This window comes from Cucumis sativus, chromosome 5, assembly GCF_000004075.3.
Source record: "Cucumis sativus cultivar 9930 chromosome 5, Cucumber_9930_V3, whole genome shotgun sequence".
NCBI lineage: Eukaryota > Viridiplantae > Streptophyta > Magnoliopsida > Cucurbitales > Cucurbitaceae > Cucumis > Cucumis sativus.
Genome location: NC_026659.2, coordinates 357,731 through 372,890, shown reverse-complemented (window position 1 = coordinate 372,890; position 15,160 = coordinate 357,731). Strand labels below are relative to the sequence as shown.

The following is a 15,160-nucleotide window of genomic DNA, read 5'->3' as shown; positions in this document are numbered from 1 at the left end:
CGAGATTTAGATAACAAAATACTATATCATATATATTGATTATCTTTGACTTTTGACTTTCTCGATATAATTTTACTAAGAGTAAGATAAAATTCCACTAGTTTTTCTAAACATTAGTCATGTTCCTTCATCAATTTTCTTACTTAAATTTTTTTAAACTTTTAATTAAATTTACTAATTAGTTATGGACGAAGTTAGATTAAAATAATTGTAAAAAAATTAATTTGATTCGATTGGATGGTGGGGTAGGAGGGGATGGGTTATTGTTAGAAAATTAAGAAGAATGGAAGCATGAGTAATTTCTATTTTAGTGATTAAACTAAAATAAACAACACAACATAGGAAACGTAATGAAATTATTAAACTTCACTTTAAAAAGAAAAGAATCAAACTATAATATAATGGAATGGAATTATTAATTTTAAAAAAGAAAAAGGGGAGAAAATATCCGTGGAAAAAACGCTAAGGGAGGGCCCACAACAGTCGCTAGAATAAGAAACTGTACCAATCAGAAGCCGCGAGATTTCGGGGGTCCCACACTGAACGGTCTCCATAAATGCTTCCTTTTTTTCTTTTTTTCTTTTTCTTTGCTCTTCACCATTTCTACTTATTCTTTTTATTTCATATTTATAATCTTTCGCAATTCTTCCTTCTCTTCCCCTCACGAGCCCTCATTACTGTGAGGGATTTTCTTCAATCTTTGCTCATCAGGTAACTAATCTTCCTTCTTTCTCTCTCTTTTTCTTTTCATTTTCCTTCCATTGATCTCTTCTTCAGCTTCCTCTCTCATGGCGTCCAAGCGGATCTTGAAGGAACTCAAGGATCTGCAGAGGGATCCTCCTACGTCTTGCAGTGCTGGTATTTTCTTTCTCTTCTTTATCATCCTTGTTCTTTCCTGTCTCCTCTGCTGCTTCGGATCGGATGATCTTTTAGTTTTTATCTTCCTCAGAATATTTTGTTTGGTTTGTGTTGAAAATAATGTGCTCGCAATAATTGCACGATCGATTGAATTAGGATGCTCGTTGTTGTTTTTTTTTAAGGAGTTTTTCTTTGAGATATGGTTGAGATTTAATACTACTAATGGAAACTTATGAATTCTGTTCAAACATACACATTTTTCTTTGAAATTATAATTAATAGTTACATGAGCGTAGCTTCTAGGAAAGTCTTAACTGGAAATGTAATTTTGCTTCTGAAACGTCATAGTCTTTTCAGTGAATGTTCATGTGAGTTGGTGTTATTCTTCGCCCGTCCCGATTATTGTTGTGGTTCGTTTTGTCGGGGTGTATTATTTTTTTTTTCTTTTAAATTTTGTTTATATGGGTTAAATCTTTTCTGTTGGCGAAATGTGGACCGATGGGTAAAATCTTTCTTTGTTTTGGGAGAGGGGGAGTGAAGGTTGATAAAAGAGGAAAGTTTCTAATTCCTCCTCTAAATTTGGAAGGAGTATGTAGATATCATTAACCAATTTTGACATTCACTAATGGGAGAGTACAAATAAGGATTTTAAAACATAAGAGACTAAGTTGAAGCTTTTTAAATAATTGGGGCTAAATTGTGCCAACGTTCTAACATTATGAACTAAAACATATACTTACCATTTCAATTATATATTTTTCACGAATGTAAAAGTTTACAAAGATGTAACTTTTTTTTTACGGGAGTTGCTAGTTTTCCTTTCTTGATATGTTCTGCAATTGTCCCAGGTCCTGTAGCTGAAGACATGTTTCACTGGCAAGCAACCATAATGGGACCACCAGACAGTCCCTATGCTGGTGGTGTCTTCCTTGTCACCATTCACTTCCCTCCAGACTACCCATTTAAGCCTCCCAAGGTATTCAATTCTTCTGGCTACCCAATACTTCTGCTTTTGACCATCAATAGGATTCACGAATTTGTTTTGTTTTGTTTTTACCATTGGCCCTTTAGATTTTCCCATTTATGGCAAGCTCAGACCAGTACTTATCTTTTTATTTTACAAACTGTGGGGTGGGGGAACATTGCATGAAATACAAGCATTTTATCCGTTGAACTATACTCATTTTGGTATGAGTATCGATGCTTATCTCATAGACACTTCGACAAAAAATACGTATGAGCAACTAGTGTCTATAGATGAATAAATGTCAGGCCGTATACGTTTTTACATTCTGAAATCTGATTGGGGGACTTCAGGCAATGTTACTGAGATCTCCAGACATGGCCGATAATCTAAATTACGGAAAATAGCTCCTTCTCATTCTGAACGTTTTCAACACCCTCCTAGGTACTTCAGGTAACACAATGATTTAATCTTTCAACTCATTGAATTTATTGATTTTCAGGTAGCGTTCAGAACAAAGGTATTCCACCCAAATATAAACAGCAATGGAAGCATTTGCCTGGACATATTGAAAGAGCAATGGAGCCCTGCCCTAACCATTTCTAAGGTTTGGTTCCCTGGAATCATGAATTTCATTGAAGATCATAGTAAATTAGTATGTAACACATCTAACTCATTTCATGATAATATTGCCTTTGCATTCGCAATATTCATTTTTTCAGACTATATAACCCTATGGTCCAATCAATTTTTTTCACTAATTTACTACGAGTTTCCTTTACACCCAAATGTTGTAGAATCCGGGTTGTCGGGTGAGATTAGTCAAGGTATGCCTTGGTTTGGATACTCATAATTATAAAACAAAAAAAAAAAAAAAGTTAGGGTGATTATTTATTAACTTGAATCTCTTATGCTGAGTTGTATCATGGTCATTTAAATCAGATATGCAATCGTAGTTTACTTGAATCTCTTATGCTGAGTTGTATGTTATATGAAGAGTACACTATATTGTTTCATCTCAAGCATTTTCTTTTGATAAAGTTTTATATTTTCTCTATCTATCAATTGTTGCATCCACTGCCATTGGATTTCTCTCGAGCATGATGGAGATTCCTGTCTCAGATTCAGCCTAAATCTGATATAAATAGGCTTGTTGCATTGTTCTTAATTTTGATTGGTGAGCATTTGGCCTTGAGTTTCTATTGAACGGATAGATTATTCCTTTGTCAAGGTGTTGCTTTCAATCTGTTCTTTGTTAACGGATCCTAATCCTGACGATCCATTGGTGCCGGAGATTGCTCACATGTACAAGACAGACAGGAACAAGTATGAAACTACTGCTAGGAGCTGGACCCAGAAGTACGCCATGGGGTAATTAATGGTATCCAAAATCTTTAGCTTGTAAGTTGAGAGTCCTATTGTGATTTAAAATATATGTCTCTGGCAATTTGTATGCAATTTTAATTCTGTTTCAATCCCCCTCTGAAAAAGAAATGCGCCAAATAGAGTTGGTGCAACAATAGCTTTGTGAAAGAAGGTAAAAGCATGTTTTTCCCTTGTTTGTTCTCCATGGATAATGCGAGCTCTGTCTAGGGTTTTGTATGGAATGTAATCGTGCTGAATTCCTTGGACATCTCTCTTCGAGTTCTGCCGCAGCAGTGATGCATGATTGGCTGTATTTCCAAAATACGTTCTTGAAAATCTTTCAAGAGTTATGGAAATTGAAGGTAATTGGTAATTGGTGTGAATAAGATTTGATTATGGAGTTATTTGTTTTCTTTTCATTAAGGGAAGGGGTAGGCAGATTAGATTGAATAATGCATTTATTTTTCATGAGTTGGGCATTTAGATTTTCTTGTTTGGATTCTAACATCCTTTGATTGGTTTGGTGATGTGTTTTCTATTTTCTAACCTAAAGAAATTGCTTGATTTATTATTATCTTTTCACTACAAAAGTCTCAAAATGGTAATCTTCATTTCTATTAATTTTATCTTTTATTATTATGCATCTCAAGAATCAATTTATAAAACTATATACTTTTTAGTTTTTGCTTTTTGTTTACTAAAAGTAAGTAATTCAAAGTATATTTAAAAACAAAAGGAAAATGAAGTGAAAAATGTTGATAATATATTTATTTTTTCTAGAATGAACCATTTTATGGACTTTACCCTTTTTATATCATAATAGTATATGTAGAGTCTATTTATCTAAAAAATTATAATGTTTCTTTTCATTACATTTCTATGTTTAAAATTTTCAAATCCCAACAACAATTTTTGCAAATTTAAAAGCCTTATTGAAAAGAAACGAAATGCAATTGTAAACTCTCTTTAATTAAGAAGAAGAAGAAGAAAATTAAAAGCAACTGTTCAATGCGAACTCCAAGAATTGTTCATCAGAGTATTTAATGAGAATCACACTAATGGATAAATGGGAAATGTTATTCTTTTTGTTTCGATAAAAGCCAATATATTTATTTGCTCGACAAATTTCTTGAAGTTGTTATATTTTCTTTTTAACTTTTATTTAAACTATTTTCTAACAAATCTTAGAATTAATATATTTTGAAAAAATGTTCTTCTAGAAATACCTATCCACATTGATTTAGCAGTGAAGTGTATAAGTTGGAATCTTTCTTAAAAAATGAACCAAGAAAAAGAAAATAAAAGAAGATTGAGGGCAAAAGAGAAAGAGAAAGAGAAAAAGGAGCATAGAAAGTTGTGTAATCGTATAATCTCGGTAAAAGGAATAATGTATGTATTCATTATAAAATCCCTAAGGATGTACGGTCCTGTCTCTCTTCAATCCTTGCCTCCATTTTCTAGATTCTTCCTTTCTCATCCTTTTCCTTTCTTTTATTAAAATTTGATCATCAAACTTACCACGACCATCAAAATTCGATTTACTAACTCAATTTAGATAGTTGTGTTATGATTTCTACATCTATTCAAAGAAATTTATAAGAATATACACAACTATTATACGAGTTGTCTTTTTTTCTATATTTTCATTCTTACGTGGATCCACCACAAATTTAGTGCGATAAGGAGTCCTCAACTTTGTGCTTGTTGAATATGTGTAATTAAGATTTGAGAAAATTGTCTTTTTAGTTTTTAGATTTTAGTTAATATGTGCATTTGGTTATTAAATTTGTCTTTAGTTCTTCCATTTTTCAAAATAGGTATAAAAGTTCCTCAAAAATAACATTAAACTTTTACTTTAAATACTTTTATGATATTTTAAATTAGAAGGTATCTTCGGTGAATATCACATAGTTAATTTTAAAATCAAACATAAAATATTTTCAAACCTTATAAATCTACTTTTAAGACTAGACAACTTAAAAACTCGATGAACAAATGAATATATTATTTTGAAAGTTAAAAAGATTTATTTATTAAACTCAAATACCAAGATCGCATATTCACTCAAACTTGAGGATTAAAAATATAGTTTTCTCTTTAAATTCTTATTACAAACGTCACTTATGACTTATTTTTAATAGTTAGAAGAATTAATCGAGGCGATGGTGAATAATTAAAGTTGACAGAATATTTACGATTTTGATGACATATACATAGATTTATTTTGTATTATTCTTTAAAGAAATCATAATTTAAAACATTGGTTTAGATATAAAAATGAATATTTATTTTTTAGATTCTTGTTGATTTTTCTTTGTTTTTTAGAATGAAGATCCCCAATTTTGATGGAGGAATTGACAACACATTTCACATCCTATGATCATAGCACCTGTCTTCCCTCTTAATATCACCTTTCTTTTTTGCTCTACACGTTTTCTTCTCTTCTTAAATTATTCTTTAATCAAACTTTAACCCCATTCTTTTATACCGACACCTAATTTGTTTTTGTGGTGATATAATTAATATCACTACGTTTTATATATAACTTTATGTTTTGAAATATATTTGTTAAAATTACATTTTAGTATCATGATTTAATGCTTGTTGAATTTGAATAACTAGATGATTTAATTTCTTAAAGTTAATTATATTCCATGTTTGATTGAATGATATCGATATAATACAATATATAAATATTCTGTTTATAGAAAAAATCAACATAAAACAATAGTGATGGTCATTATACCATATCAAATGTTAGAGTTTTACTATGATGGTTTGAGATATGAAATAATTATGTATCACAAACTTATACTTTAAAATTTTTGAATAAAAGTTATCAAAATAGTATGTTTATAGACATGAAAGATTACACATTTATATACCATTCCTCGTTACAATCATAACTACAAACTTCCATCACTCTTAAATTGCAAAGAATTTTCCTTCCCCCTCATCACTTTGAATGAACAAAAACTCCATCCTTCAAAATCCAAGCTTTTCTTCTCTCTCACTCACTTTCCCTCTATATTGTAATCTTTTTATTTCAATGGCACAACTTTTTTCTTTCTATTCTCATTCGTTTCATTTCTTCTTCTTATCTTTTTAGCAACTTTTAATTTCATTTTCCCACTGTTTGTTCTCTCTCATTCTCTTTTTCTTCAGTCTGTTTCTCTCCCCACGATGCAGATTTAGATATTCCGCCGTTAAATCCTTATCCTTGACATTACCATGGAAGTTCCGACCATTCTTCGCCGGAAACCCATCTCGGAACCGCACGGCCGGAGCTCCACCGGTTCAAGAATTGTTCGGATTTCAATGGCTGACCCGGACGCTACGGACTCGTCCTCTAGTGACGAAGATACATTGAATTACACGAGCCGACGTGTGAAGCGTTATGAAATTGAGTTTTCCATTGGAATGGCGGGGGACGGCGACGGTTGTGGTGACCGGAAGTTGAAGAGGAAGAGGAAGAGGAAGGCGGTGGGTAATGTGAGTAAATTTCGTGGTGTTCGGCGGCGGCCGTGGGGGAAATGGGCGGCGGAGATACGTGACTCGGGCAGCCGTGTACGACTGTGGTTAGGGACTTACGACACGGCGGAGGAGGCTGCAATGGTGTACGACAGCGCCGCTTTGAAGCTACGAGGACCGGCGGCTCTGACCAACTTTCCCACTCATCCTCCACCGCCATCTACCGGCCAAGAGCCGTCGTCTCCGACGAACATTTCTTCTCCGACGTCGGTCCTTCACAGAACCCATTTCACCGAATGTTCGTCGTCTTACCGGGCCGTTATCGAGTCGCCAGTGGTGGATTATTGCCCCTTCTCAGACGACATATTCAAATCCATTCTTTTGGAATCCCCTCTTTTTCCAGAGTACCAATCAACTCTTATAACAGAAGCACCATGGATCGATGCGGGCGGCGGCGCTAGGTCCGGCGACTTGGTGGTGGCGGCGGCGGGGTCCGACGAACGAGTAGAAGATCATGATTGTTTTGAAGAAATTTTGATGGGGTCGGATCCTTTGGTGGTCCTATGAGGAATTTCGGTGAGTGACGCTTCAGAGTCATCGGAAAATGTGCCGCCGCCGACCTGCTTACTTTCTGGCAGACTTTTTTCCGGCCGCCCAGTGGAATCTATCTTTTTATAAAGAAGTTTCAATTTTTGATAATATCTATCTATATATATATATTATTTAGAATTTAAAAGAAAGGATGGAAAAGAACTCGATAGACCCTATTAATCTTCGAGATGGGTTTTAGTTTGATACGTTGAGCTATTTTCATTTAACTTTTAAATGTCGATTCTACTAGAGTGATATTTACATTCATGTATTTATGGTTATATTCATATTCACTGTAATAGTATAGAAAGTTCAATAGGAATGTACTAATGTGTATTCATGCATTACTTTTATAGTTAACTATATGTTGTTATTTGAACTTAACTTTCTTTACTCTAATCTATGTATTAATGCGTTACTTTTATAGTTAAACTATATGTGTTATTTGAACTTAACTTTTTTAACTTTCTTTAATCTAATCTATATTAGTAAGTAAGTAAAGTAACTATTTGTACCTTTTAAATGGTGGACAGTTTATATATATATATTATGTGATTTACAAAAATAACTTTTAGGTAAAGAAGTTAGGAAGAGAATTAGGTCATATAAGGATACCCCCACGAATGAGATGCAAAAAATTTCCATGGAACTAATATCATCTCAATGATCAAATACACACGGTCAATGACTGAAATTGGAGACTATACATAATTTTGAGTACATTTATCCCATAATTTTTATTCTTCATTTATCAGTGTATTATTGTTAATACAACATAGTGCATATAAATAAAAAAGGTGCTAATTATTTGTTTTTTTAATGCAAGTTGGAAGAAGATTGATTTTCTCCCCCTCTTTATTGCTTTACTCAATAACACTTTTGTGTATTGTTCTAAGCTTTTTTGGTCCCCCTTGTGTCATCTTATATGTTGTTCTTACATCTTTACACCTTCCACTGCCTTACTCTCACTCCTTTCCAATTTTGTTAAATGCTTTTTGGTATGTTCATTTGATGAAAACTTCTTTCCCAAAATCATCTATTATGTTTTATGCTATCAATTTCAAATATATTTCATACTAACATTTTCTTCCACTTTCATAACTCTTTTTCATCACGAATTCTACTTTAAAATACAAACTTTTCATTTTTTTAAAAAAAAAACTCTTCAAAAAATAAATCAAGTATATTAATTTTTAATCTGAATGGTAAATAATTTATTCTTTTATTAACGTTGAAAAAACTCCTTTTAACTTATGTGATGTACATCGCATTGTAGACTAAATTTTAATAAATGTATTTTTTTTAGCCAATAATGAAGAATGCTTTATTAGAAGAAAGTCACGTTGGTATTAGTAATACATCCATCCCTAAGTAAGTTAGGTTCAAAATGCACTTAGAAACCTCATTTACATTACACATTCTCACCTTCTTGGTTATTTTATCAGCAACCACATTAAAGTTCTTTACCAATTCTCTTATTTCTTCAATTCAACAATCATATTAATAGATTCTCTCATCTTAATTACGAAGCTAAAGCTAATCGATCGAGCTGCAGTTTGAAAGACAACCTCACTCGAATTTCTAACTATGAGACTCATTCCAATTTGTCATTCCTTTTAAGTTAACCTAAGAAGTCATGCCCGCGACAGACGTTGGCTGAAATTTAGGCGTAGGATGAGAGAAAGGTTCTGGAAAGCGTGAGGGGCGCGGGTGTGTTTTAGTTTTGACCACGCGAAATCTTTGAAGGCCATTGGCCTTCTTTCTTTCTTCCGTTTTTCCACCTCTCGTCTCCACACCTCTTTCCTCACAATTGCCCCCAAATGACACATTCACACTTTCTTTTTCTTTCTAACAAATCTATGAGTAAATAACACTCTCCCCATCCTTTTTAGAAAAAAATATATTTGAATTGAAAGATTGATATTTTAATTGTTGACTTATATTAAAAATTATTTTATATGGAAAAGAAAATTGTAGAGAAATATCATAAATTAAAAATAAAAAATAAAAATAAAAATGTATGTGGAATAGAAATTGCTATTGAAGTGGAACGTAGAATAATTAGGTATTTACTAAGAAATTAGGAGGTCACCATTAATGCGAAGGTAACAACAAAATGTGGCCCTAGCCGCACTCTCCTTCTTCTCGTCTCTTCTTCCGCTTTCTTCTGGTGAAGACACCCTTCATTTTTCGCGGTCTCCAAGCAATTTGGAGAACTAATTTCTTTTCATCTTTTCTTTCTTTCTCTCAATGTGTATTTCAACCCCCATTTCATCATTCATTTAATAACGCAATCAGGTTTTTGTCTCTTATGGCTGTTAGTAAGAATCTGTGATGTTTTTTATTTCTTTTATTTTTTTGATTTGATGAATGAGTGTTTGATTGTTGCAGAATGAACTCGTTGGGGGGGACGATGTTGAAATCGGCTTGTGGGAATGATTCTTGGATTGGTTCGGATGAGGAAGCTCGGAGGATTGAGAGAGTTGGACGTGATTCTTCGATGTTGGTTGTGGTGAGTGATGAGGTGCGGTTTTCTGCTTCTCAGTCTCAGCCTTCGAATGATACTGCTACTAATGAAAAATTGGGGCTTGGAGAACGTGCTTTCTCTGCTGCTGGTGCTGCTTTTCTTTCTGCTGTCATTGTGAATCCTCTTGATGTTGCAAAGGTAATGTTGAGTCTGTGTTCTTTTTGTTGTTTTGTGTGTTGGATACTTGAATTGTCTGGGAATAATTGGAAATATGTAGCGTGGGGTTCGATTGGATGGTTTGTTAAGTACCTTCGGGGACAAGTTATGGGTTTATAGGCCTTTGAATAGATGACCAGTGAAATATGGAAGATTATTTAAAAAATATTTTCTCCTTCCAAGTCTTGGAGATGATATGATAGTTGTTCACAACTTCTTAAGTTTTTCTTGATGTTTGAAACTGTGGAGAAATAAGGAAAGAAAAATTGTTAAATTTTATAATAATTTACAAATTTTGTCTTGGACTTCAAAAATTCTCAATTAAGTTACTCTTGATTTTGAATTTGATAATCTTTACTTAAATATTTGTACAAGTTGAAGTGCTCGTAAGTTGGTCAGGACACTCATGATACAATATAAAAGAATGGTGATAATGATATGTCGATTGGGTTAGCAAGTGATAGTTTAAAATGATGATATAACAATAGGGAATAGGTCACCTAGGTGAAGTAAGAGTGAGCAAGCCAAAAAAAATGGTTTCAAATGTACTGGGCATGGGCACGATCATATCTGGAATAATGCAGTATATCATCTGAACTTCACAGTGTATCATATTTGGCGTCCCCAGCATATTGTACAATCTAAACACTCTCTGCTTTTTGAATTATTAGACAAGGTTGCAAGCTCAAGCTGCAGGAGTTCCTTATTCACATCCACTTAGTGACTGGACCAGTCGCATGGCCTTTTTTGGACCAAACACGGTTGGTTCCATTACCTTTAAGTCTGACCGATTTTTATTCCTATCTTGGATGTAGCTCCTTTAGAATCTTATTGTGTTTCTGATTATTATTTTGTTTTTGGTGCATGATAAATGATGTGACAGTGTATTAGTATTTGATGCCTGACTATTACCTTAGTTTTGAGGACATTCATTCCCTTGCCACGATTTTTAGTTTTTTTATCGTTTAATGCGTATAAAATTTTTCATGGTATATCATATGTAGTTAACATGATGTTCTTGTTACATTTGTTTGGCTCTTTCTAGAATTTCTTAACTTCTCCTGCTAAGGTAGAATTTGAATTTTTTATCAAAGAAAAAAACGGTATATTTGGGTTTAATTGATTGCAAGAAGTTACTTGCTTCAAACAGTGATTGTGTTTATTCTTCTAGGCTAGGAACGAATATCTAACTTTATTTGTGTCAGAGATGATTGAGTTTCACTTCAAAAGCCATTCATTCTAAATCGCATCACAAAACCTACTTTCGAGGTTAATTTGGTAACTATGGATTGATTGAGAAGAAGTACTTTGTGTCCTGCCATTTTGCTGGCGTGCTTTCTCTAATGCCTTAATGGAGCTATTGCCTATTAGCATAAATATCAAATCTTAATCTTAATGTTTTGCTTCATTTTGAAATTTGGGTATTTTTATGCTTCTACTGTTTTTTTTTTTGGATTTATTTCTATCTTTGATCTTGAATTAATCTTTGATTTCTATCTTTGATCTTGAATTAATCTTTGATTTCTATATACTATGTCAGATGTTTGCAGATTTAAGGTGTTCTCCCTCGTGTGCCCGTGCGGGAGTTCATGGTACAGTAGCAATATGTCCTCCTGATTGTTTTCAGTACAAAGGGACGTTGGATGTCTTCTACAAAATCATTCGACAGGTTGGTCTGTTTTCTTTTGTTAATCTTGATCGATCAATACACTTGTGATTCATTTCTTTTTTTTCTCTTGATAATTACTTCAGCTTCAGGGACTGACTGATGTAACAAAATTGGCTTGTAAAATAGATATTCAGTATAAATTAGGATGTGAATTTCTAAAGTAGGTTATGAACTATGTATTATTTTAATGTTTGTTAATGAACTATGTATTTATTTTAATGTTTATTATACCCAATGAAACTCCCAGGAAGGATTTGCTAGGTTGTGGAGAGGCACAAATGCTGGGCTAGCTCTTGCTGTTCCCACGGTATGACTTCATATTAATCAAAGACCAACCTTCCCATTGTGTAAAAGTTTTTTTCGAATACTTGTATGATCATGATATTGTTATCCGAGGAATCATTAATGTGAAAAGAACAGGTGGGAATCTACTTACCTTGCTACGACATATTCCGTAACTGGTTAGAAGCGACCACTTCAAAGAATCTTCCTGGTGCTACTCCTTATGTTCCGTTGGTTGCTGGGGCTTTGGCACGTTCTTTGGCTTGTGCAACTTGTTATCCAATTGAGCTTGCTAGAACTCGCATGCAGGTAATGAGCACCTGGAAGCATAGCTTAAACATCTTTAGTATGTTGCTCGTCTTTTGGGCCGAAGAACTTTTTTCGTTTGCTTTTTATGTTTTTAAAAAATTAAGCTGGTTTACATTGTAAATTATTTTCCAAATCACAGTCAAATTTTTAGATCTTAAAATATTAATTTTCAAGAACTTGGTTCTTTTTCGCTAAAATTTCTCTTTTTTAAAGAAAAAAAGAAGGAAAAGACAAACAAAACAGTAATTGGATATTAAATATGCTTAATTTCTTCAGTTCTTTGTCGTTCCTATTCGAAAAGCCAGCTTAATTTCTTATAAACAATGAACCGCAATATTGTACCGGAAGTTAATTACAATTTTTTTTATTATGAACATAGACTGTATTTTGATTTTGGGCTCAATCTAAAATATGGAAACAAAAATCATTGGCATAGTGTCCTTCAACGATGCCCTTTTAGTTTTGTTATACATTGTTACAAAATATAAATTCAGCTATTAATACTTCAAGATGTTTGCATGTTTGTGTTGTTAGCTTTTGATTATAATTTTGTTTTATTTATTTGTGTCAGCATATTTTCTTCATTTTGTGTCTCACATGTTTATATTTATTTTGAGTACTGAGTTTCACACGGTTGATTAGTTATTAGTTGGAAGTTTCTTGCCTTGTGACATTCGTTAAATGAATGGTATGCTTCATTTGATTCTTTATAGGCCTTCAAGGAGATGCGAATTGGCAAGAAGCCGCCTGGAGTCTTGCAGACTTTACTAGGGGTTGTCTCCAATGTTAAGAGCACAACTAATGGTGAAATTTCCTGTAAGTTAATATGTAACAAGTACAAATTTCTTTTGTTATATGAATACACATGTTTCTTATTAAAAAAAACATGATTTACACTTGTTCAAATTAAGGTGTAATTTTTCTTACTTCGGTTAATGAATTTGTAGCAGCAAAAAGTTACCGTGCTCTATGGACTGGAATGGGGTCACAGCTTGCACGTGATGTTCCATTCTCTGCAATTTGCTGGTCAACTCTTGAACCGGTGAAAATTTAACTATCAAGCTATAATTAGGTTTTTTTATTCTGCAATCCACTGAACTTGATGTCTAAATGGGCTTTTTTCATCTTTGCAGGTCAGAAGGAAGCTACTTGGATTGGTAGGTGACAACGCCAATGCAGCCAGTGTGTTTGGGGCCAACTTTTCCGCTGGTTTTGTTGCTGGAAGTCTTGCTGCTGCCGCTACATGTCCCCTTGATGTTGCGAAAACCCGACGACAGATAGAGGTTTTTTCCTTTCTAAATATTTTTACTGTTGTCCTTTTCTTAGGGGTTAAGAACTTTCGGTATTGTGTAGAAAGTAAACATTCATTATCTGCTTGCTCACTTTCACAATTTTGAGTATAATAATTAGGTTTGTTGTCCACATTTGAAAATGTAACAGATCTATGTAAGGATTTTTACACGGGTTTTGACTATTTCTCCCCCATTTCCATCTGACCGATCTTTTCATTAATTTTTCTTTTTGCAACTTTCAGAAGGATCCGGTGAGAGCAATGACAATGACAACGAGACAGACACTAATGGAGGTTTGGAGGTATTTCACTACTTCGAACTATTAAATTGTAATAGGTTGTCGTAAAGATGCTTTTATTCTTAAATTAGTTTCATTAGGAAGACATGAAGCATGAAATTTTTGTAAGGGCTCCATTATTTCTTCTCTAATGAGCAATCACATCAATTTTGGTAATCAGGATATGATCTAAACCAGCTTTAGTTTTTAGTTTTAATTAATAAAGTCAATTAATTGGTTTGTTCTGTATTTGAGTAAAATTAAATTGAACTTTGAAACCAGGGATGGTGGGATGAAAGGACTATTTGCTGGAGTTGGACCTCGTGTTGGCCGTGCAGGCCCATCAGTTGGGATTGTGGTATCATTTTATGAAGTTGTGAAATATGTTCTTAATCGCCAGTATCCAACTTCAGCTTCATGACAGGGTAAGAGCAGCTTCTTACCCTCTTCTGGTGTAAGCTGTGCATAGGAGGAGCTCACTAACCAGAGTTTTTTTTGACCAACTGTGGATTCATAACCTGCGGACTAAATACATTGGGTACAGTCTCAGTTTTGTAGATTTTGTTTAGGTCAATAGGTGCAGGTAGCATAAATAATAGCATCCTCACCCTACAGAAAAAAAAAAAAAGAAAAAGACTAGAAGGGGTGAACAAATTTTTGGAGGCGTAAACTAATTTTGATTTGCTCAGATGGCTGAAAAGTTTTGTGACATTTTCATTTATTCCTATAAGTAATATTATTTTTGTCTCTCTCTCTCTTATCCCTTGTTTACCCTTCCAGTTGGGAAAATCTTCTTTTTCATCATTTTGGTCAATCTAATTCTTAACATCTTTATCCGTGTTTAAGATATCCCTAAATCGTAGTAAACTCTCTCTTCTATTGCCTTTACTCAACCAATTGTACCGAGATGTTCCGTAGATTCAAGTAAAAGATCCTCCGTGTGCTTAAGATATTCATAGGTCGAAGTAAATTTTTCCTTCTCATATCTTTTATTAAAACTTTTTATACACAGATATTCCATAGACTCAAATTAAATATATCCCTCTTACGTATTGTTTGAATAAAATATATTCAAATAAAATATATCCATTGATTCAAGTAAATTCTCCCCTCATGTCTTTATTAAAGTAGGGTTGTTTCAGAATTGGCATTTCGTTGCATTCCTTTTCTGTTTCTCGGGAAAGATATACTTTTATTGAGCTGAACTTTTGGGCGTGTCTGCTGTCAGCCATCTTTTGTGCATCTGAAAAGGCTAATGATTGGAGATTTTAATTGTTTGTGGTTTGAGATTAGAATTGAATAGCAACTCTGTACCTTAAAAAGGGAACTGGCTGACCAAATCATCAAACAATCTTCTTAATGCTAACTAAAATTAGGATATTTGGAATGAAGTGGATCT

The 15,160-nt window shown here is 33.5% G+C and overlaps 3 protein-coding genes across 5 annotated transcripts; all 3 read left to right on the top strand.

Annotated features, from left to right (window-relative positions):
- The first annotated feature begins 563 nt into the window (after nt 1–563).
- LOC101220694 (ubiquitin-conjugating enzyme E2 10) lies at nt 564–3,591 on the top strand. The gene is made up of 5 exons (XM_004145873.3): nt 564–711; nt 778–858; nt 1,707–1,834; nt 2,325–2,429; nt 3,054–3,591. The coding sequence occupies exons 2-5, from the start codon at nt 789–791 to the stop codon at nt 3,195–3,197; spliced, it is 447 nt and encodes a 148-aa protein (XP_004145921.1). The 5' UTR covers nt 564–711; nt 778–788; the 3' UTR covers nt 3,198–3,591.
- Nucleotides 3,592–6,418: 2,827 nt separating this feature from the next.
- LOC101215374 (ethylene-responsive transcription factor CRF2) lies at nt 6,419–7,225 on the top strand. Its single transcript, XM_004145932.1, has one exon. It carries the CDS (start codon nt 6,419–6,421, stop codon nt 7,223–7,225), a length of 807 nt encoding a protein of 268 aa, XP_004145980.1.
- Nucleotides 7,226–9,321: 2,096 nt separating this feature from the next.
- On the top strand, nt 9,322–14,521 carry LOC101220455 (mitochondrial carrier protein MTM1). Of its 3 annotated transcripts, none has more exons than XM_004145872.3 (11): nt 9,322–9,547; nt 9,641–9,914; nt 10,604–10,693; nt 11,473–11,601; nt 11,849–11,908; nt 12,022–12,192; nt 12,906–13,008; nt 13,143–13,234; nt 13,326–13,475; nt 13,727–13,785; nt 14,044–14,521. In XM_004145872.3, exons 2-11 carry the CDS (start codon nt 9,642–9,644, stop codon nt 14,180–14,182), a joined length of 1,266 nt encoding a protein of 421 aa, XP_004145920.1. In that variant the 5' UTR covers nt 9,322–9,547; nt 9,641; the 3' UTR covers nt 14,183–14,521. The 3 variants fall into 3 exon arrangements, with proteins under 3 accessions (XP_004145920.1, XP_011654629.1, XP_031742153.1); XM_011656327.2 differs by having other exon boundaries at nt 13,140–13,234; XM_031886293.1 differs by having other exon boundaries at nt 9,398–9,419; nt 13,140–13,234.
- The last annotated feature ends 639 nt before the right edge of the window (nt 14,522–15,160 follow it).